Source organism: Lactuca saligna, chromosome 9, assembly GCF_052625555.1.
Source record: "Lactuca saligna cultivar CGN05327 chromosome 9, ASM5262555v1, whole genome shotgun sequence".
In the NCBI taxonomy this organism is placed as follows: domain Eukaryota; kingdom Viridiplantae; phylum Streptophyta; class Magnoliopsida; order Asterales; family Asteraceae; genus Lactuca; species Lactuca saligna.
In genome coordinates, this window is record NC_136425.1 from 151,224,512 (window position 1) to 151,247,706 (window position 23,195).

General features: G+C 35.8%; 2 protein-coding genes, 1 non-coding gene and 1 pseudogene across 3 annotated transcripts; 1 reads left to right on the top strand and 3 right to left on the bottom strand.

Annotated features, from left to right (window-relative positions):
* Positions 1-5,319: 5,319 nt before the first annotated feature.
* On the bottom strand, positions 5,320-10,228 carry LOC145018835 (protein disulfide isomerase-like 5-4). Its single transcript, XM_078976698.1, has 15 exons — positions 9,706-10,228; positions 9,477-9,567; positions 9,276-9,370; positions 9,112-9,169; positions 8,716-8,900; positions 8,563-8,620; positions 8,362-8,402; positions 8,160-8,234; positions 7,991-8,047; positions 7,837-7,906; positions 7,588-7,725; positions 7,269-7,490; positions 6,045-6,194; positions 5,852-5,929; positions 5,320-5,739 (listed from the first exon to the last, which is right to left on the bottom strand). Exons 1-15 carry the CDS (start codon positions 9,744-9,746, stop codon positions 5,662-5,664), a joined length of 1,437 nt encoding a protein of 478 aa, XP_078832824.1. The 5' UTR covers positions 9,747-10,228; the 3' UTR covers positions 5,320-5,661.
* A 52-nt stretch (positions 10,229-10,280) lies between these two features.
* TRNAL-CAA (transfer RNA leucine (anticodon CAA)) lies at positions 10,281-10,364 on the top strand. The gene has a single exon. It is a non-coding gene; the product is annotated as a tRNA-Leu (tRNA).
* A 670-nt stretch (positions 10,365-11,034) lies between these two features.
* On the bottom strand, positions 11,035-14,123 carry LOC145016822 (uncharacterized). Its single transcript, XM_078975015.1, has 3 exons — positions 12,942-14,123; positions 11,339-11,502; positions 11,035-11,263 (listed from the first exon to the last, which is right to left on the bottom strand). The coding sequence occupies exons 1-3, from the start codon at positions 14,121-14,123 to the stop codon at positions 11,035-11,037; spliced, it is 1,575 nt and encodes a 524-aa protein (XP_078831141.1).
* On the bottom strand, positions 11,931-12,048 carry LOC145018951 (5S ribosomal RNA; annotated as a pseudogene).
* Positions 14,124-23,195: the final 9,072 nt, after the last annotated feature.

Here is a 23,195-nt window from a genome sequence, read left to right on the forward strand (position 1 = left end):
CACTACGAGGTCCGAGCTTGTCGTGAGTCTCGTGTCTCACGAAAGCCTCGCAACCCAAAAATTTGATGTGATCCAATAAGGGAACCTTCCCTGTCCACATCTCGTGAGGTGTTTTGGCAACCTTCTTAGTAGGGACTAGATTAAGGATATGGGTGGCAGTCTCTAAGGCATACCCCCAAAATGAGATAGGTAACGAAGCTCGACTCATCATGAACGAACCATGTCCAACAAGGTTAGATTGCACCTCTCAGCCACACCATTAAGTTGTGGTGTCCTAGGTGGCATCAATTGTGAAACAATTCCACATTCCTTAAGATAGTCTAGGAAATCGATGCTAAGATACTCTCCTCCTCGATCGGATCGCAGCATCTTTATCTTCCTGCCCAATTGATTCTCCACTTCCCGCTTAAAATCTTTGAACTTTTCAAAGGTTTCTGACTTATGCTTGATTAAGTAGATATGGCCGTATATGATGTAATCATCAGTAAAAGTCACATAGAAGCGATTTGCATCCCTTGTGGTGGTTCTGAAGGGTCTACACACATTGGTGTGTATGAAATCCAACAGACCTTCACCGCTTTCATAAGTACCAGTGAATGGTGACTTAGTCATCTTTCCAAGCAAGCAAGATTTGCAAGTGTCATCCTATTTCAAGTCGAATGACTCCAAAACTCCACTCTTCTGGAGTTGGTCTATGCGCTTCTTGTTGACATGTCCAAGATGACAATGCCATAAGCATGCATTATCCAAAACATTAGACGAATCAATATTCAACACATTATTTCCTAGGTTATCTACAACCATCACAGTTTCATATATATCGTTACAGGGTAATGCTTCAAAATAAAATGTACCATTATAATAAGCATTAATACTACCAATTTCATTATTAAAAGAAAAGGTAAAACCTTGTTTATACAAACTATGAAAGGAAATAATATTTCTCACCATATCCGACGAGTAACAACAATTATTCAACTTTATTTCTAACCCACTACTAAGCAATAAAGAATAAACTCCAATCTTGATGATAGGCGACATTTTCCTATTTCCCATGATTAAGTTTATCTTCCTGTGCTCCACATACCTACTTCTTTTTAGTCCCTGCAAATCAGAACAAATGTGAAATCCACACCCTATATCAAGGACGCAAGAATTAGCATGTGCTGAGTTATTAGAAAGAATAATGTAAATACCTACGAAGGTGGGCTTTATCTTTCCATCCTTAATGTCCTGCAAGTATTTAGGACAAATTCGTTTCCAGTGCTCTTCTTCATGACAATGGGAGCACTCTGTTGCTTTAAATTGGTAGAGGGATTAGCAGAACCAATTTTGGCTCCACGTGAAAAGGATCCATCAAGAGACTTTCCCTTGCGACTCTTAGAAGGAGCCTTCCTCTTCTTCCCTTTCCCATGTCAATTACCAAAATGGGGGCAGCAGCAGTAGGAGTAGGTACAACCGACTTGCCTTTCAAATTGCTTTCTACAGTTCTTAGAAGGCCTTGAAGCTTGATAAGAGTGACCTCCTCCTTGTTCATATGATAGGTCATACGGAACTGATCATAACAAGAAGGTAAAGAGTGTAGAATGATATCTATGGTCAACTCTTCATCAAAATTGACATTTAATTTCAGCAATCGGTCCACATAGCTTTGCATCTTTTGTAAGTGGCCCATGATGGACTCTCTATCCTTCATTTTGGTTGTGATCATGGAAGCAATGATCTCATACCTTTCCTGTCGAGCACTTTTATGGTACCTTTCCATCAAATCTTGGTGCATTTAGAAGGGCTAGAAGTCCTCATAGGAATTTTGAAACTCAGCAGTCATGATAGCAATGATAATGCATGACACCTTTGTTGTGTCCCTCTTATGAACCATGTATTCATCGATCTGTTCGGGAGTAGCAGTTAGTTCATCAATCTCCTTTAGCTCTTTATCGAGGACATATTCTTTGTCATCGTAGCGAAGGGTCATACGAATGTTTCTTATTTAATCGTTAAAGTTTGACCCATCGAAGATAGTTCTCCTAACCAATTTCATGAGAGAGAATGAGCTAGAAGGGTTGGAGCTTGAAGCATTGTTTGGGATAGACATCTGAAAAGAAAGAAGAAAAAAGTTTAGATTAGATGAGAATCTTTAATATTACACCCAAATGAAATATTAAGGCTAGGACCCAACACAATATTTTATAATTCGAAAGAGGGATGCCATAATACAATTCCAAAATATGTGAAGGTAGGTAAATGACGATTTACCAATTTCCACCATGAAAAACGAAATTGATTATTAAGTTTTAATTGGATTGAAATTCCTACATTCTTTTGAGATTCATTGAACTTTTCAATGGCATGTTTAAATCTTGATTGTGCCCTTCAAGTTTGTGATTGGGATGCCGAAGATCACAAACAAGGTGTGAATAACCATGCAAATGTGCTTGGTACTCATAATATTACAAATCACCTAATCAATGTGCTGGTTAACCACACACGTTCCATTGATCTATTATTAACATCAAGCTACCGTTTTCCACCCTTGTTAGTCCCAGATTAGTGTGTCGGTTAACCACACACGCTCCATTAATGACTTAACAAGGTGCAAAGTGCAATTTCATGGAATAGCACCATTTTCACATTTTTCCTAAAGTAACTAATATTGGGAATTTAATAAAAGTTTAGTTACTTTATAGTTATCATTATACTGATAATGAGAATTAATGTCATATCCTACCCGTTCGACTAACGACCCTCCACCAGTCAAGGAAGCGGTGGGTGAGAGTGGACACCCATTAAACCACCATTTTATAGGCAGTAACCTTATTCCCCCCTTATAGACCGACTTCGCGAATGAGACCTACTAACGGTAAGACTGACTTTTCCTATACATACATACATACATACATACATACATACATACATACATACATACATACATACATACATACATACATACATATATATATATAGATATTATTAAACTTATAATATTATAATAGTATAAGGGTTGAATTTTAAACTTTTAAAATTCTAAGGTTTGGAATTAAATGTTTCATTAGTGAGACTTTACAAATTCCAAAACTTGAGGGAAAGTTTTTTAACTCTTCAAAACTTTTGGTTTCCATAACTTTTATTAAAACTTATGAGTTTTAATGTTCATGAATGAGACTCTTCATATAACTTGAGGGCAAATTCTGTAACTCTTCAAAACTTTTGGTTTTCATAACTTATGAAAACTTATGAGTTTTAATGTTCATGAATGAGACTCTTCATATAACTTGAGGACAAGTTACAAAACTCACTTCAAGGATAATTTTAGATCAATTTTAACTAATCAACATTATCATATAATATATCATTGATCTAATCTAACTCATATAGCAAGGAAAATCATATCAAATAATACAAATAATTACTTTATTATCTTAAAATTTGACAATTGTCCTTTAATTAGATAAGGATCATCATTACCAAATCAGAAAATACAATTTTTATGATTACAAAACAGTTTGTGGTAATGATCCTACTCCAATTCTGGCCAAAAACTCGAAATTCTGCAACCTAAAACCTCTACTCGACGAGTACATGAACCGGACTCGCCGAGTTGCCCTTTTACTGAGTGGACTCGTTGAGTCAGTTAGTGGACTCGGCGAGTTCATCAATCAGATGCCAGAAAATCGATTTTTTCAGCTTTGAAAAATTACCAAGCATCAAATATAATAGAAAACAATCATAGACTCTGATACCACTATTGGCTGTTAAGCACTATAACACTCCTACGATGCACATGCAACCCTGGATGCTTTGGATCTATGTTTTCTGTAGTTATACATGCAATTTCAATTTTCCAAAGCATACATCCTAACTAGCATACAATAGAGGATATACAACATAAAACTCATAGTTAGATGAATACCTCTTATGTAGTTTGAAGTTCTTGGCCTTAGAAAGATTTAGCACCTCAAGTGTGATGCCTCTAATGTGTCACAAACACCAAATGCAAGAGGAGGCTTGAGAGAATGGGCTAGTTAGCATAAAAATTGGTTATCACTTTCTTAGAATGAATGTACAACCAATTTTAACACTACGGGGTTGCTTTTATAGTGTTACAAAGGCTAGGGTTTCATCCATGCAAACCCTAGTGCACCATGACCCTTCATATTACTTTCGCTCCATGGGTTAAACCTCCATGGACTATCCATGGACTATCATATTGGTTTAGCCCGTCCTAATTAACCAGGAATCATAGGCCCACACTATAAGAATAGTTGATTTACTTAATCAGTCCCTTTATATTTTTTATTCAGTCTCTTTTGATCACCAAATTAATTCCAAATTAATTCTTGATCAATATTAATTGAATAATATGATTTCTCAATTAATATATTATACTTATAATATATTAATAAATCACAAATAACCTTATTCTCCAAAGTCTATCCTATCAAATTGCACTGGTGAAGGCAACCCAAAATGACCATTCTACTATCAGATCAAGTACATCCCAGTTATAGTTATGAGCTTAGACACCTAATCCAACAATAAGTTGTCATAAAGGATCTAGGTTTAGAGATTTTAACTCATTGAGGTGTCTTAATGGGTAAAGTTGAAAACTTTATCCATCAAGACCTTGGGAATGAGTAGATCTAAGTTTTGGAGCTCTTGAGGTTGAAGGAAAACAACTTAATGCATTAAGCTGTTGAGACCCAATTCTTACAACGTGGCAAAGGGAGGCCACGACATGGTGACTAGGGGATGCCCGATTATTTTGAAGTTTTCCTCCCACGTCATCATAATTGGAGCACCACGAAGTAGCGATCTGTTGAAGTGGACTTTGACCATTAATCGTTGGCTTTTTTACTAGTTTGACTTTTAGTCAAACTTAGAGAGGTGTTGAGCTATAGCCTGAGATTTAGCTTGTGATTGGTTTAGGAGGATCGTGTAGTTGATTCTTGTGGGACTATGAGTAGGGGATTTCAGCTCTTCATTCATGTGAGTCTTCTGACTATATTGTAGGACACTAGGTGTCGATTGTGTATGTTGTCTTTGTAACTCTTGTTGATATGCTTGTATGTTGTATGAATGGAACCGATATGAGCTCGAAGTCAATATGGATTCGGGGTTGATACGGACCCAGAGGTTGTTACGGACCCGATATAGTTATGTGTTGTTATGTATGTTGTATGTAGTATTTTGAGAAACTCCCTAAAATTATTGCTTACACTTGTTGTGGTGGAGAAGATGAACACTCATTGATAGAAGTTAGAAAGAGAAGAGGGAAAGCACGGATAAGAATGGAAGGTATCTAATTTGGCACTGTTATCAATTGATTTCATAAAGCGTTACATCACTTCATATATACACAAATACATTGGGCTATACAAGGCTAATCACAATGGGCTATACACTAACATTTCTTTTAAATTTATAATGAATTTTCATACAATATAAACAAAAAATAAATATTGGCTCTAGTTATACAAACATATAAACTATCATTCTATCCGTACGTGTAACCATCTACGGGCTATTGTCTTACGCCCTTAAACCTTGTATACAAGCTAAAATTAGCTCCATATCCAAAAATGGAATTCTATGTTAAAAATGCCTTCAAAAAATGTAATTCTTTTTATCAACCAACTCGCATATCCCAGGCTTAGCTTCAAGCTAATAATTCTTCCCTAGTTCGACTTTTTTCGCCAATTTACACGTGTTGTACAGAATCGAATCCAATATTCCAGCAACCTAAAATCATCACACAAAGAAAGTAAACAAGTTAATGGTAAAATATCGATACAAATAACTTCCCAGATTAAAAATATATATATATGTAATACTTTTTACAGTTCACATTTACCGTGAAGACACCACCGATAATGGCACACAAGTTGGTGATGAAATGAGAGAATGACTTGGAGTTTTCGGTTATCAAAACCTGGTGACAGATTTAAGGGAAGTAAAAAATAATAATAATAATAAAAATAAAGTAGGAATATTTGTTGATGATATTAAAATACGTGAAATGCATGCATGGGATTTGAATTTTAAACCTGCATTGGTGAAAACTGAAGATGAAACTTTGCTGCAGGGATTGAAGGAGCGTGTATCAAGCTTGTATGTGCAGTGTACTCGTAATTCTCAATTAATTGATGTGATAATCCCATCACCTCCGTTTTCACCACTTGAAGATAATGCTCTATCTACAAACACAAAAGGGATTTTCTTTTAATTAAAAGAAAAGGAAAAAAAGATAAATAAAAGTATATTGTTGATTGCTTTGGTTTGTTCCATCCTTCTTCCACGTGTCACTATTTGTATAAATCATATTTTGTCTTTCAATTTGGCTGATTTTTGTAACTTTCGTCACGAATATTTTGTAATTTTGATCATCATTTGATGTTCTTGTAACTTTTTTTTTTTATTTCATGTTTCAAGTAAACTACAATTTTTAGCGTCAAGTGTAGCTGACTTCTTTTTTGTCCCAAAAATAGTTATTTACATGGGATAGAGACCAAAATCGCATGAGAAAAAATTTTGGGATGAAAATTTGTACACAAATTAAAAAAATGTAACGAAAGACCAAAATTGCAATTCAATCTTTAGTCTTCAAAAATCTTAGTATAATTTGACTTTATTTTCACTCACAAAAAAAAAACAAAATACGTCAAAATTCGTAAAAAAACATTTCTCTACAAATAAAGGATGTATTTGCATATGCTTTCTTATAATCTTATAAATAAGAAATAATAAAAGTTTATTTGTTGTGTAACGACGTTTTTTTTTCTATATTTTCTTAATCTTAAAAATAACAAAACTTGATCATAAATATAAAGATTTTAATGAAAGGTTGGATTGGTTTATATTACTAATAAACGGACAAAAATTAGAATACTTGGGTCATGTGTGGAACGAAAAAAAAAAGTACACTTTTAATAAAATATTAAGTTGATTTCAATTATGTTGATTAGTCTTAAGGAGAGAGGAGAGACCACACCAATATATATATATATATATATATATATATATATATATATATATATATATATATATATATATATATATATATATATATATATATATATATATATATATATATATATATATATATATCCAGACAGAAAAGACTCTTTCTACCACATGACAGTTATACCGTGTTCTTTCCAAAAAACTCTTAACGATAAATAAGATATTAGACTACAACATATATATACAGACAGACAGTGACTGTGACTGTGTTTGTAACTGTGTCTAGCTGATTTGGAACACCAACTTACAGTAACATTTGCACGATCTTCTAGCTTGGTGACGTACGCGTGGCCATTCAACCTATTGTGAACTTCATCAAGATAAGGTGCTAATCTTTTCATATCACTCATCATTATAGGAGTAATTGTCGAACCAAAAGAAAATTTTGAAATCATATGTGACATGTTCATTAGTGACGCATCAAATGAATGGGCTGCTGAACTTGCTGAGATTATAAGATTTCCCGGAACCTAATTAATAGCACGTGACAAAAACAAAAAAAAAAAAAAAAATTACTAACAAAAGAAAATATTTTATATTTTTATTTTTTTTAAATTGTTTAATTACCTTTTTGACACGTACGAAACCTTCAATCCTACAACCTTCTTGAGGTGGCGCGGGTCTAACTTGTATATATTCTGTAGTTGCGGCTGAAGAACGTTTTACGGAATTTAATTTAATAGCTGAAGCCATGTTATCGAATTTCTGCATAGAAATAGAATCGATCAAAGTTGGATTAATAAATCATATGAAATTATCAAAAGGGTGTTTTAGTAATTTTGACAAGAAGAAATTTTTTTAATTTTTTTTTCTTACAAGTATCAAAGTATCTGTATCTCTATCTCCATAATATGTTTCATGAATGTGTACTCCATGAGATCCATCTCTAATTCAAAAAAACATTATTAGCCAACATAAAAACAAAAAACGTTACAAAAAAAAATAGCATCAAGAAATTAAAATAACTAACCTAATATCACTCCCTTTACGATATATACGAATAGATGGATACCCTTGTATATGATGCCTAAAAACCATTAAAAAGTGAATAATTTTTTTTTTAAATAACCCATTTTTGGGTATGTTAAATAAGATGACTTTTTTTTTTTTTTTTTTTTTTTACTTTTTTTAAAACATACTTTTTACACATATCAGCTTCTGCAGTGCAATCAACACTTCCGATAATAATACGCCCATCAAATTCTGGATGATATCTGGTTAATGTAATCGCGAGTCAGGATCTAATAAAGAAAAGTACATGTCAAATTTATAAACTAGATTTTTTTTTTTTTTTTTTTTTTAAGTTTATAGAGTTTTTAAAAAAAAAAAAGTGAATGTAACCTTTGTCTCATAACTTTTGCTGTTTTCTCCCATGCGGGTTTCTGAGATACATAAATAAGCATAAGTTCATATTTATTGTAGGAGAGATCTTACAAGCATAAGTTCAAATTACAAAATTATTTTTAAGAAAAAAAAAAACAAAGGTATTTCGTCAAAATATTAAAAGGAAACACTAATAAGATGAATATAATCATATAATACCAAAAGGTTACTCCAATGGCACCAAGGAGCAAAAAAATTCACAACCACAATTGGATGACTGCAATCGCCCAAAACATAAATAATTAAACACCATATAATATAATCATTCACTAAATTATTATTTTTTTAAAAAAATTAATTTTTTTTACTTACTCATGAGTGACTTTATCAAAATTACGTGAATTTAATGGAATAGATCCATCGCCATATCCCTCTTCAACCTTATGATCATGCTTAAGAGCATAAGAAATGGGCCCCGTATCATACTCAAAGCCTGAAGGATGATAATTTTGATTGATTGAATATTTTCGAATTGTTTTTGTTATATTTAATCTGTTCTGCAGATATTAGGAAAACATAATAATTAAATATATACCTTTAAAACACACTATTTATTTATCAAATACAAAACATAGGGCTAATCACAAAAACTTAATATCAAATATCGATCACTTTTTTCAAATTTTATTCGTGAAACGCGTTTTTTTTGTGAAATTAGCCCTAAAAAAATATCGATCAAGAAATTAAATTAAGATGATTAAAACTCACTGTTCCCAAAACATCGCTCACATCCACGGATGCAAATTCGCATGATAAAACTGGGAAACTGCACGAATTTTTTTAACAAATTAGCCACAAAATCACATAAAATGTCATTAATGAACAAAAACGAAGTGATTATCGGCATAATTGTTATGATTTATGAAGCATACCTTATGTTAAAATCAATGCGTAAGGATTCCTCAATGGAACTTTTGTCAACTACAATAGAAGTTGAAGTACTAATTGTCAAAAAATTATGTATCTCCTGCGATTAGAAAAATTAAAAACGAAAGAACGTGAATTCGCATTTCAATTAAAGATCAAACAGAAAATAAGTTTTGATAATTGGAAAAAGAGGGAGACTTTTTTACCATTCCAAACAAAAAAATCATGGAAATAGCTGCTACAACGGAAATTCCAGCACCTGATAACGATGCTTCTGTCAAATCTCTTGGAGTTTTTCTGGGAGAAAAAAAAATGGTGGAATGATTACGAAAAGCACAAATTCTTTTCTAGGTGCTTTCATCTGGGAATAATTAACGTGGAGAGCGTTTCCGTGAAACGATAATCAAATTCCTATGAGGATGAATGGAAACGTACCTGAAAAAATCGAAAGATTTGAACTTTGCTACAGAAACCATGGTTGGAAGATGGATCTGGGAGCTATAATCTACGAGATTGAATCGAATTTAGGGGTTTTCTGTTGCCCAATCAGTAACCCCTTTGTTCCTTGAATGATTTGGGCTTCGTTTATTGAGTCGACAAGGGAAAGAAAAACAAAAAATCCTACTGCTATTCGGATTTCAATGCTGCATTCTTGTGGGTTGTGCTTTGTAAGTAAATATAACAATTCATTTGATTCCGCCTGAAATTGAGGGGTGTTCATTGAAATAGTTTGAGCGAAAAACTGAGGCTGATATTGGATTTTATTTTTATCAATTCCTATATATGGGGGAGGGATTCCATCTGAGCTTTTTGGGTGGTTATTATTGAGCTTAATCGATAAATTTCTATGAGTAAGGTGTTTGAAGTTTGAACAAGAAATCGGATTCAACGAAAAGGAAATTTATCTTTTTCTTCTTTCACTTCAGAAGAGAGTTTTTCTTGAATCATGAACTTAAAAGAATGATTTTCTGAATGAAGAGGTATCAAATTGCAAGTTTAATGAATATCAAGTCAGGATGGCCGAGTGGTCTAAGGCGCCAGACTCAAGTTCTGGTCTTCGAGAGAGGGCGTGGGTTCAAATCCCACTTCTGACATTTAATGTTTTTTTTTTTTGAAAGAAGTTTTATAGTATGATTTTGTAGTGGTGTTTTTAAAAACAATAAAAATGAGTTTTTGTTGGGTTTTTTTTTTTAAACCAAAATACAAGTTTTTGCCCAGACCTATAATGGTGTGCCTAATTTAGATTATGTGATCAACACATTAAATACATTAACATTATTTTGGCTTAAAATATGATAATACATATTATGTTTTGTCTGAATTGGATTATCTACAAAGAAATTCAAAATGCTAAAATAAGAATACAACTATATTACAATAAAAATCATAAAAAATATTAGTTTTTGTTTGATTTATATTATCTCGATTAAAAGAGAAAATAGAACAAAATTACAATGGTAAATACTTCTTTTTGTTTGATTTATATTATCTCAATCATAATAGAAAATACAACAAAATTATAATAATAAGTATTGAATCAAGATATGGTTTAAAACAAAACTAGGTTTTGATCTGTCCGCGCGTTGCGGCGGGATGACCAAATGACTTTCAATAATTGCAAGAGATGTGAATATAGCATAAACATCATATTTTAAACATATCATAGTGGTTATGTGATACAGAAGTTGGTTGACATATTTTAACGGTAAGATGATGACTGTAGCTACAGAAATATTTGAGGATGTCATCCAAAAGGATGGATCATTAGTTAGCGTTGCAGTCGATCTGTAGTTCAACTAAATTGATCATATAATAGTTGTGTGGTACGCCTATTTGAGAGATAATCAGCGGTGGCAGTATCTTTGAGTCTATGTATCCATTCTTTACAACCATGTCTTCGCAGTTTATGTTCAACATTTCAGTCACAACCTCATTGAAGAATATGACATCAGCGGTTCCTGTTGCGTCGATGATGGATGCATTTATGCAGTACCTATATTGATCATATAATAGTTGTTATAGTATATCATGTTATTATATGTATGCATTTTTATAGGTTGATACTTACTTGAACTTTGGTTGTATGTCCTCATGGTCTTCACATACAAAATATGTTGAGGTGTCATCCTCTTGGTACAACTTCTTTGGGCATTTTGAGCAATGGACATAATACCATGTTCGGTGTGCATACACCTCTTTGATTTGAGCCGTGCACATGACATTAGGTTGCTGCTATTTGAGAGAAGTTATGTAACAAATGCATTGTAGAACATGTAATGGTGTGGTAAAACTTCAGATGTTTACCGTTTTGTTGTCTGAAATTTTTGTAAGAAGCTCGTGAATTGTGACTTTGTTGCCACTTGGGTCCAATTCTTTCAACCTTAATATAAGGTGATTCTAAGATGATGATTTTTAGTGTATGATTATTCAAGAGTGGTACCTGTTAACATGTTCTATAGTTTGTGGGAATGTTGGGTTGATGAAAACACTATTTAGAAGTGGTTACTTTACTTTAATATTTTTAGATGTACATACCCATGTACTCGGTGGCTGCTGTAGCTGTGATCGCAATGATATCTCCAGTTTTTATATTGTCAGCTAGCAGACGTGTTGTTTGTAACACCCCCCTCTGGCACGTATCACAATATTGTCCGCTTTGGGCCACTCGGCACGAGGACTTCCCAGGGGGTCACCCATCCCGGTACTACTCCCGCCCGAGCACGCTTAACTGCAGAGTTCTTATGGGATCTGATGCCCTCACGGCTTTAAAACGCGTTGTGATAGGGAAGGTATCCACACCCCTTATATGGAATGCTTAGTTCTCCTTTCTAGTCGATGTGGGATCAGATCTAACCCACTTTCACCCCCCATTATAGGGTTCGACGTCCCCGTCGAACACATCGACCCGTGCCCTAGCTCTGATACCATTTGTAACACCCCCCTCTGGCACGTATCACAATATTGTCCGCTTTGGGCCACTCGGCACGAGGACTTCCCAGGGGGTCACCCATCCCGGTACTACTCCCGCCTGAGCACGCTTAACTGCAGAGTTCTTATGGGATCTGTTGCCCTCACGGCTTTAAAACGCGTTGTGACAAGGAAGGTATCCACACCCCTTTATAAGGAAATGTTTCGTTCTCCTTCCAAGCCGATGTGGGATCAGATCTAACCCACTTTCACCCCCCATTATAGGGTTCGACGTCCCTGTCGAACACATGGACCCGTGCCCTAGCTCTGATACCATTTAAAGCGTTGGGTGTTGTTGCTCTTGATAAGGCTACATATAGTTGGCCGTGACTGAATACAGGTTGTGGTAAGTAAATGCTGATTTTGTCAAGTGATTGACCCTGACTTTTGTTTATTGTCATTGTGTAGCATAACTTTACTGGGAATTGTTTTCTCTTGAAGTCAAATGGTAATTGTTTGTCTTTGTAAGTTAATGTTATTTTTGGTAGAAAAACTCTACGGCCGATAAATTTGCCGGTCATTATTTCTGCCTCAATAATTCTTGGTAGTAGTTGTGTGACTATCAATCTTGTTCCGTTACAAAACCCCTCCATTGGGTTAAGATTTCTTAGTAGTATAATAGGTGCATTGACTTTAAGTTGCAGAGAATGTGTAGGAAATCCATTAAAGTTTAGGAGGTTCAGGTATTCAGTTGGATAGAGAACCTCAGTGTCGCCGCCGTGTTTCCCTAGATGAGGAACGATAGAGTCGACACTGGTGTAGGTGGTAGTTGTTCCATCATTCATGTTAATAATGAGTGAGTTAAGTTCGTCTACTGTATCGTTTTTAGGGCATACGATTGCTTTTGTTGACAATGTTTCTGCTGTTGGGTTTTGTAAAGTGTCATTGTCGTATATGAATTGGATAAGTTTTGTTAATGCATACTCATTGGGAGGTATAAGGTATTGGTTGGGAATTTGTATTTTTTTGGTATTTTGTGGGTCTATTGTGTCGGGTGTTCCTTCTTTCCCATTGCCGACATCAAGTAGCCACGATGAGAATGTTGAAATCATCTGTTGGTCTTGTGGATTAAGATTTGGCCTTTGAAGACGCATGTTTTCGTTCAATTTGTAAAGCTTGAAATATTTCCATAGATAAGATCTTGGTAATGAAGATGCTAGGATTGTTGACTTTGAAGATTTAGGTATTACTGGAAGTGTCTGCCTGAAGTCGCCACCTAGTAAAATTGATTTTCCACCGAAAGGTTGATGTATATTATCGAATAAGTCTTTCATTGATCTGTCTAATGACTCGAAACATTTGCGATCATTCATTGGTGCCTCGTCCCAAATAACAATAGATGTTTCAGCCAGTAGTTGAGCAAGATGAGTTTTTTTGTTTATGTTGCAGGTGGTATTATTTGTTATATCTATTGGGATTTTAAATCGGGAATGAGCTGTACGACCTGAAGGAAGAAGTAGAGATGCAATACCAGATGCTGCAACCGCCAACACAATATTGCCTCTGGAACGTAAGCCTGAAATGATTGTTGTCCATAAGAATGTTTTTCTTGTTCCTCCATGTCCGTATACAAATGCTAACACTTGTTGGTTTGAAGATATAGTAGACATGACGTGTTCATAGATGATTTGTTGTTGACAATTGAGGCGTGAGCGACAGAACTCATGCTCGGATGCCAACAAATGTCTATCATAATTTTTCTCCTCCATAAGCAATCTATTATGTAGTCGTTGAAGTAAATCAGAATTTGGTAATGGTAAGCCGTATTCTGATAAGGAGGAAGGAGAAGATCCTGAGCGAAGTAGCAACTCTAGCTCATACAGCACAAATTGTCTCAGTTCATCATCATTTGTTATACCAAAGTTTCGTTGTCCATCATCCGCCATTTTGTGTCATTGTTGATTCCATAGTAGTATAGGATTTGATATTTCACAATACAAAAGCATATGTGTGAAAAATGATCGTAACTCTGAGGTAGTAGCCCAATTTGAGGCTTCTTCAAACGTAAATGTCCACTCTTTGTCATCACCTAGTAATCCTAATTTTTCACATGCACCAGGAAATGTTTGACACAGTTCACCATTCACTGTTCGTATACAGTCATAAGATCTACAACCCTTTTGATGAGCTAAGAGCATACGTAGAAAAAAGGTTTCTCCGGAACGGGGATGTATGTATATAAGCCTTCCTATTGCAGGAGTTTTCTTTGATGATCGTCTTATCCAACATTTATTTGCTGCATGCCATCTATATTTAGTAAGATAATCAACGTAGGTAAGATCTCGACCTCTGCTGTCGTGGTTATTATTGTATAACCATTCTGTAAGAGTAGTGCGATTGTTGTACGTATTTTGAATTATGTTTTGTAGTTGAGCATTATCTCTAAAACTGATATTTTGCTTGTTTTCTAGATGAACAGCAAGCACCTGCACAGCTGGGTTTCTATCATGGATAACAAAATTAAAAATTCTCCATGCGGCCTCATGTGAGCATATAAATCTACCATCAAGGAAGTTTTACATTTGCAGGAATCGTGGTTTCTTGTTAGGTGGTGGGCATAGACTACCAAGCCAGTGATGAATCTGGCCTGCAATCTTGAAGACAAATGGGCCAACACCATTGTTTATTGTGTCATCTACCTTCCCACCTAAAGAGGTCATAGAGAACATAGAATTGTAGGCTCGAATGTTTAACATGAATTCAGGTTGTTGGAATAGATGTACAATTGCTGCAGGAAGCTGTGTGTGAAACAGGATAGCCACACGACCTCCTTTGCAACATTGCATGTACTTTGGACGTTGATTATTAGAAGCAACAATTGCACGCTCGTCATACCAAAAGCAAGCACCACAAAATTTGCAGATGTTGTTGCAGTCACCATTATCTATGTAAGAAGAAGCATTAACAGATGAAGCACGAAGCAAAGTAGAGCGATAAGTAGCTTATGTTGATGATTGACAGTTATGATTCCTCTCAGATGAAGTACGAAGCATGGTAGAGCGATAAGCAGACTGAGATGATGATTGATAGTTACGATTCTGATTTGATGTTGAAGGACCATTCGATGGGTCACTAGAATCAAACCGTTGTCTCTTTGTACGTGGCATTTGTGTCGGACAGCAAGAAAGCAAGTGACTTTTATAGATGGAGGTAACACCAAGAAAGTAACAGAGAAGCAAAGTAGTTATATGGAGAGATTTATGACCAAGTTTCAATACAGATAAAAAACAATAATGGAAGTAACATGTTAGTAACTTACATTTTTTAATTCAACAATTGTTTTAATTTTTTAATCTCATGTATATTGTGCGACTTTTTTTTTTTTTAAATTTTTCATTAGTAAAGAAACATATTTTGTATAGTAGAAGTAGATATTAGATAGTCAGTGGATATTAGATAGTTAGTGAACAAAAAAGCATACCCAAGTGTAATGATGGAGATATTGCAGCAAGAAGTTGTAGGCGCTATTGGTATAAAGTTGCAGAAGATGGCTTCGAGTATGATCACTATCTACGACAAAGAATAGTCATAAAATTAAATATTTCAAAATATAGTACAGATTGGCAACACATGGCTGGTTTTAAATCCAACAAAAAAAAATATTTCCATATGTGGAATAGACATTTTATGAAACATGTGGTGTGCGTTTTTGAGTTTCCAACAAAAAAATTATCTTTCCATATCTGAAATAGACATTTTATGAAACATGCGGTGTGCGTTTTTGAGTTTGTCAAGGTCGGTCTTCAAATATCTATGATAGGAGGCATATCATTTGAAACTCCAATGGAAATTAGGATGGAAGTAGAAGAAATTGAGAAAGCACATCTTATCAAACAGGTGGTGTGCGTGTTTTAATTTCTTAAAATTTCTGTAACAAAATGGCCCTACCAATTGAAAGTGAAAGGGTAGCTGCAAACTGAAACTTGCATGTAAGTGGAGAGCGAGTCAGAGAAAAAAAAAGAGGTGATTAGAACCTGAAGCAGAGGCGTTGGTCTGAGGAGCGATGATGGTCAACACGGAAGGGAAAGCACGATTACAGTGAGCTGTGTGGACGCGGGCGTGAAGGTACGTCGTGTAGGAGAGCAGCAAGAAGACGGTGAAGAAAGGCGGTAAACAGAGTGAAAAAAGGTAAAGCAGATAAAGTAGAAAAGGAAGATACGTGGCAAAATCGGGGAAAATAGAAAGGACACGATAGCAGCAATCAAGGGATAAAAATAGAAGCTGAGATGAATAGTAATACCTCTCACAAACCAATTTTGCAAATTAATATATATATATATATATATATATATATATATATATATATATATATATATATATATATATATATATAGTTCGTAACGATTCAGCACTTAAAAGGTTGATTTAGCACTTATTATTGTAATTTTTTCGATTTACAAAGCCGAGGCCAAAAAGGAGCAGTGAAGAATACGAAAAATACGAACACAAAATTAACAAAAATACTATAATTTAATAAATAAATAAATATTTAAAAATGTTTGGTAAGCACAAAATTAACAAAAATATAAACATTTCATTAATTAAAATTAAAAATTACATAATAAAAATAAGAAAACATAATTAAAATATAACAATGATTAAAATTCTATATCATTTTGAATACTCGATGAAGAAATCTGAATCGCCAAATAAATTATCGTCTAATGATGATAGCATTGTGTTTCAATGAATTTGTAAGAAAAAATATAGAACATTTTGTGAGAGTAAAGATTAAAATGGTTGGTACTATTTATAGAGATGTAAAAAATAATTATATTAATTTAATTTTTTGAACATTGGTTTACAAATAATAATAATAATAATAATAATAATGAAAATGTAGTTGTTTTAGGAGAAAAGAGAAGGGAGAGACTGTGTTGTATAATCTCCGTGAAGTTTTTCATCGCAACCAAGGTATCGTGTTCTTGGTGCTGTGAAATGCCCATGTCATCACCACCACACCATGTAGTGTAGGGATGAGATTTAAAACCGAAAAACCGGATCGGAACTGGAATCGGACTGGAACCGGAACTGGAACCGTTAAAACCAGAATATATAGAACTGGTTCCGATTTTGGGTTTAAAAAATGGCTTTATCCGGGTTCCGGGTAATCCGGGTTTGGGTCCATCGGGTTCAGGCAAACCAAGTCTAAAAATCGAAACCGGTATTAGGAATCATAACCACTTTTAGGGGCTGGAACTGGTTTTTGTAAAACATTTAAAACATATATATCTCATTCGTTTCAAGTCGGATTGACATACGGTTTTTTCCAACGTGTAGTTTAGAGTTTGTACATGATTTTAGACTATAAGTTTGTCATTTTTAGTTATATATTCATTGACTTACAGTCCCCCAAAGTTGAGATATCAAAGCTTGAAGTTTTTAGTTTTTCAGCTTTTTTGTATTCTGTGAAAGTCTTTAAAACATGTATATCTAATTCGTTTGAAGTCGGATTGACATGAGGTTTTTCCAACTTGTATTTTAGAGTTTGTACATGATTTTAGACTATAATTTTGTCATTTTTGGTTTAATATCCAAGGACTTACAGTCACCCAAAGTCAGGATATCAAAGCTGAAAATTTTCAATTTTTGAAATGTTAATACATGCATATCTCATTCGTTTAAACTCATATTGACATGTGGTTTTTTCCACAGTGTATTTTAGAATTTGTACATAATTTTAGACTATAATGTTTTCAATTTTGGTTTCATATTCAACGACTTACAGTCCCCCGAAGTTGGGATGTTAATATGAAAATTTTTGAAGTTCAACCCACAATGTAGTAAGTAATTACCAAAAAAAATACGGTTTTTTCGGGTTTTCTGGTTCTAAACCCAATTTATCCGGTTCCAACCTACCCACTTGATGTTTCCGGGTTTTCCGGTTCTAAACCCAGTTTACCTGGAACCGAACCGAAATCGGTTCCTATATATCGGTCCGGTTTTCGGTTCTACAAAATCCCGTTAATCGGTTTCGGGTTTTCGGGGTCCAGGTCCATCTGGTCCGGGTTTGGACTCACTTTCATCCCTAGTGTGTTACATGTATACCTTGTAGCCATATGGTGTTAAAGACCAAAACTTTAATGATCTTAAATGAGTATTTGTCTATACTCTTTATGGGGTTTAGAATTAACTTTTGGTATAAATGTTAAAGTAGGTTGCTATTCTGAGAATGACAACTTAGTCTATCAAAAAGATAATGTCATGATGCGAGCATGGGTGTATGTCTCTATGCGGGTATGAATGTGAGTCACAGAATACGTGGAAGCAAGATGTAACACGTGGCAAAAGACCAAGCTCCTTGGCGAGTGTCAGAAAGTATACTTGGTTGCGAAGCAACCAGGCATATATCACGACACGACTTTGCGAGGATCGGCTAGTATATAATGTGTTAAAGGGCTTCCTTGATGGTTTCTTTTACGAAACGAAACCAAAATCAGTGACGGATGTTTATGGCTTAAGAATAGAGATCTTGAGGCCAGTTTACAAGGGTACGATTGTTAAACAAGATAAGGAATCCTCTTGACCTGGTAGTATGTAATTGTGTTTACATATCATTAATCGTGTAGGTTGTTAGAACCTGAAGTATTACTAGAGTTCATTATGTGGTGATATTACGAACTCAATGGTAAGGTTGACAAATGATTTTTTTTAACTAAGAAAAATTTTAAAAAGAAAACAGTTAGCAAAGAAAAATTACAAAGAGTCGTTGATCATTGGGTTTTGTAACCACAATGTCCAAGTAATGTTATTTCTACTAAGTTTATTCTTAAACCAATCAAAAGAATTAATTACAATGTTTTCAAAAATATTGTTGCTCTTCATGCTCGGTATCTGGAAAACAACATTGTTCTTATACTGCCAAATCATCCATATCATAGTCAAGACTATGATCTCCAAAACTTTCCTTTTATTTCTTCTCAAAGAAGAAGAATCTACCCATGATAAAATCTCTTCAATATTAGAGAAAAGAGGAAAAGGAATATCCCTCCATTTAATAACCTTCTCTTACATTTTATCAGCCACCACACAACTAACAAACACATGATTATACTATTCTATATACAAAGAACACGATGGACATAACACAGTAGGCACATCAATACCTTTATCTAACAAGTTTACTCTAGTAGGGACATAACATGTTTGTCAAATGAATTCTAATATAGGATTATTTATTTGGATGATGAAGGTTGTGAACCCTAGTCTACAAAATGGTTAGACATGTAAGATTAGACTAACAACTTATGGGTTAAGTCATTTTTCAATTGTGTGTGGAGCGTAATTAGCTTGGCGACAAATAGTTACCAAGTCCAGCTCCTAGTAAATTGGGAAAAGTATTAATGAACTTGGTATATTGTCCAAACAGGTTTAGCAAGTAGTTGAGTTGCTAGACAACACAAACTAGAGGCCAAAGAAGTAGTTAGTTTTCATTAACTGACCAGGTGAGTACGTGTGAATATTTATCAGTTCATAGAAAAACAATTTATATATGTGAAATGTTTAATATTAAGTTGTTTATCATTTAAATTATTATGTTCTCAATTTGAGGTTTAATTGGTATGGCTAGTAGTTTTAATATGAAAACGCTAGCACTCATTACGTTTATTGTTTACATGGTATTGCTACTAGTTCTATTATGAAAGTTTTAGCATGAAATATGGTTGATACCAACTGTTGGAACAGTTGATGTTATTATGTGTATAGTCATGAATAAGCTTATTAGAAAGCCACAAGTGAATTGCATTAGTATGCATTATATTTTCTTATGTTGTGATATAATCCAAAGTGAGTGTTGGAGATCATAGCTTGGGATACATGACAATTCTCAAGATATTATTTCTCATAAATAATAGTTATCAGTAAATGTATTTACATTTTAGGAACTAGTGAGAGGTTATGGTTATTGTAACGATCCAAAAATCACGACTAAAAATTTCTTTTAAAACATTACTAAAACCATATTTATAAAAAACCATATCATAACTCATAACATAATTTACGAGTATTAATTCGAAACATAATCTTATTATCAGAGTAAAACATTCCCAGGCTAACTGACTATGGTGTGTGCACTGCAACCTCTCCGAGCTCCTCTTCTGAAAACTGAGTACCTGAAACCAAAAACTGAAACCGTAAGCACGAAGCTTAGTAAGCTCCCCCAAAACTACCATATACCATACAATGACATATAAAGCACATACTGGGCCTTGCCCACTGCATCGGACCGAGGTCCGGACTAACTGGGGCATTGCCCCCTGTATCGGACCGAAGTCCGGAACTAGGTGGGACCTTGTCCCCTGCATCGGACCGAAGTCCGGGCTAACTGAGGCCTTGCCCCTGCATTGGACCGAAGTCCGAAAACTGACTGGGACCTTATCCCCTCCGGAACTGGGTGGGACCTTGTCCCCTGCATCGGACCGAAGTCCGGGCTAACTGGGGCCTTGCCCCTGCATTGGACCAAAGTCCGAAAACTGACCGGGACCTTATCCCCTGCATCGGACCAAAGTCCAGACTAACTGGGGCCTTGCCCCCTGCATCGGACTGAAGTCCGGAAACTGACTGAACATAGCATAACATAAACATATCAACTAGCATGAATACATATATTGCATACTGCATCGGGCCGTAGCCCGGAACATATAACACATAAATCCTGTCTAAATCACGAAGGAATCAAACATACTAACTACTGCATCGAACCGACGTCAGGAAACTACTACTAGCTAAACGGGCCGGCATTGTGGCCTTAGACCCGTTTCTACTAGAAGGAAACTCACCTGAACTGCTAAGCTCTGCTGATAACCCTTTGGCTGCTAACCGACAACCTTCTGGGGCGTTGATCCTCTAGCTCTCTGTGCTACCAATATCAATATAACACTTAGTCTGATAGTCCTCCAAAAGTCAACTAATCAACTCTTGTCAAAGTCAAAGTCCTGGACAAAGTTAACCTTCCAGGTTGAGCCTACTCGTCGGGTCAGCCAACTGACTTGCCGAGTTCATAAGCTCAGAAACCCCTTTCATTCGCGACTCGACTTGTCGAGTCAGACAATGACTCACCAAGTCTACTGATTTCCGAGTTCTGTCCTGTCCAACTCACTGAGTCTCCACTCAACTCCCTGATCTGAGTCTTAACTAGAAGGGTTTGGGGGGTTTCGTGACCTGACTCACCGAGTCTAAGGCAATCTTCAACAGACTCGCCAAGTTGCTCTTCTAACTCGTCGAGTTCTTGCCTCTCTTCATCCAACTCGCCGAGTCCACCGATGTGACTTGCCGAGTTAATACGCGATTTAAGTATGGTATCTAGCCCGACTCGTCGAGTCCTTATGTGTATTCTCATAATCTCGAATCACAGAGCTACTCCTTTGCTCCAAACAATAGATATGGGTTCCTAGAGTCCATTAGCAACATAAAGTTGCTACCTTTACGTGCTTCTTGACTCACAATACCAAAAACCAAGCTAGAAAGGAATTTAACTCATGGGGAATGGCTTTTGCATAGCAACTAACAGGGCTTTCTGCATCTTCAGTCCAAATAGAGCTCAGATCTGGAGGTTCAACTCCAGATCTAACTTGTGCACCAATTTCTCATCACATACTCTCAAAGAAACCCTAAAACTCCATGAAAGATGGATCTAGAAAGGAGAAAGCCAAGGCTAACGATTAATTACCTCCATATGCTCTAAAAAGTTCCACCAACTCTGGATCCAAGGCCTCCTCTTACACCACTATGAATCTTTTCTCTTCCAAGCTTCAAATTACTTCACCAAGGGTAGATCTTGCTCCAAAAACGGTTATGGTGGATAGGGTTTGGGGTTCTGGACTTTAGGGGCCGCAAAATGAGACCTATGGAAGAGAATAAGATGCTTAAATAGGGTACCAAGTCCCGGAATTAGGGTTTCCTAACCCAGACCAGACTCGCCGAGTCCACTTGCCAAATCGCCGAGTCGGTCACTTACTTTACACCTGGATCCCGCTCCAACTCGCCGAGTTCCTCCCTGGTTTTCCTTTCTTTCCTTTCTTGACCTTTCTGATTTCGAGTGTTACAACTCTCCCCCGCTTAAACTAAACTTCATCCTCGAAGTTCGCTATGGTCAACTGACCTATAATCCGCCTCCAACACCCTGCCTGGTGACTCTAACCCTTTTATCCATCACTCCAGCCACTCTAAGTGATGGTCACTACTGCTGGTACATACTGAATGCTTCTTATTTCCATAACTAAGTGTTGAGCACTCGTCCCAGCGAATGGATCATAATCCTTTGAGTGAACGATTCATCCCTGCAACGGTTAAGACTCATACGAGAGCTGCGCAACAAGGTCAAACCCTCCCCTATGAGATTATCCAACCCTGCTGTGAGAGGCGTAGCACCCTCTGTTAACTTGCTGCCTCTTACCATACTTCCCTTATCGTTACTGCCTTTGACTGAAAATTTTGTTGCCCCTCATTCGCCTACCGGATACACTGAGAGCACCCTGGTCCAACTAATCTGCCGATATCTGGGTTACCGGACTCCCACCGGTCACTACAACCCATCGCAATCTCCTAGTCGCTTCCAGCGACTTCTGAAGATACTTCGACTATCTATAACTATTCTATCCACTCTACCACTCATACTGAAATGATGTTGCTGGAACCAGCCTGCTTATCTCTCATCTGACTACTCAACTTCCAATAATTCGAGTCTTCCATCCTGAAAGAAAGGCTACCTGCCTATTTATCCTTGCAGATCACTTATACTTGGCTGAAGACTCAACTGATCCTACTGAGAGGGACTTGCCATTTCCAAATCAACCAACTATACCGTCAACACTTGCATTCCAACACAATTACTAATATTCTCCATAACACTGAAACTATCCAAAACACTGAACTACCTGCAACACTGAACTGCCTAAAACACTGAACTGCATGAAACACTGAATTACCTGAAACGTTGAACTGCATGAAACACTGAA

Bases quoted from the DNA above. Each gene is read 5' to 3' on its own strand.
- LOC145018835 (XM_078976698.1), bottom strand. From the start codon at position 9,746: ATGGTTTCTGTAGCAAAGTTCAAATCTTTCGATTTTTTCAG. The intron at 9,371-9,476 runs GTAAAAAAGTCT...TTCTAATCGCAG, and splicing joins TGATTTTTTTGTTTGGAATG to GAGATACATAATTTTTTGAC. The intron at 5,930-6,044 runs GTTTAAAATTCA...ATCTGTCACCAG, and splicing joins TTCAGTTTTCACCAATGCAG to GTTTTGATAACCGAAAACTC.
- LOC145016822 (XM_078975015.1), bottom strand. From the start codon at position 14,123: ATGGCGGATGATGGACAACGAAACTTTGGTATAACAAATGATGATGAA. The intron at 11,503-12,941 runs GTTCTCTATCCA...TCTCTCAAATAG, and splicing joins AACACGGCGGCGACACTGAG to CAGCAACCTAATGTCATGTG. The intron at 11,264-11,338 runs GTAAGTATCAAC...TGATCAATATAG, and splicing joins GACATACAACCAAAGTTCAA to GTACTGCATAAATGCATCCA.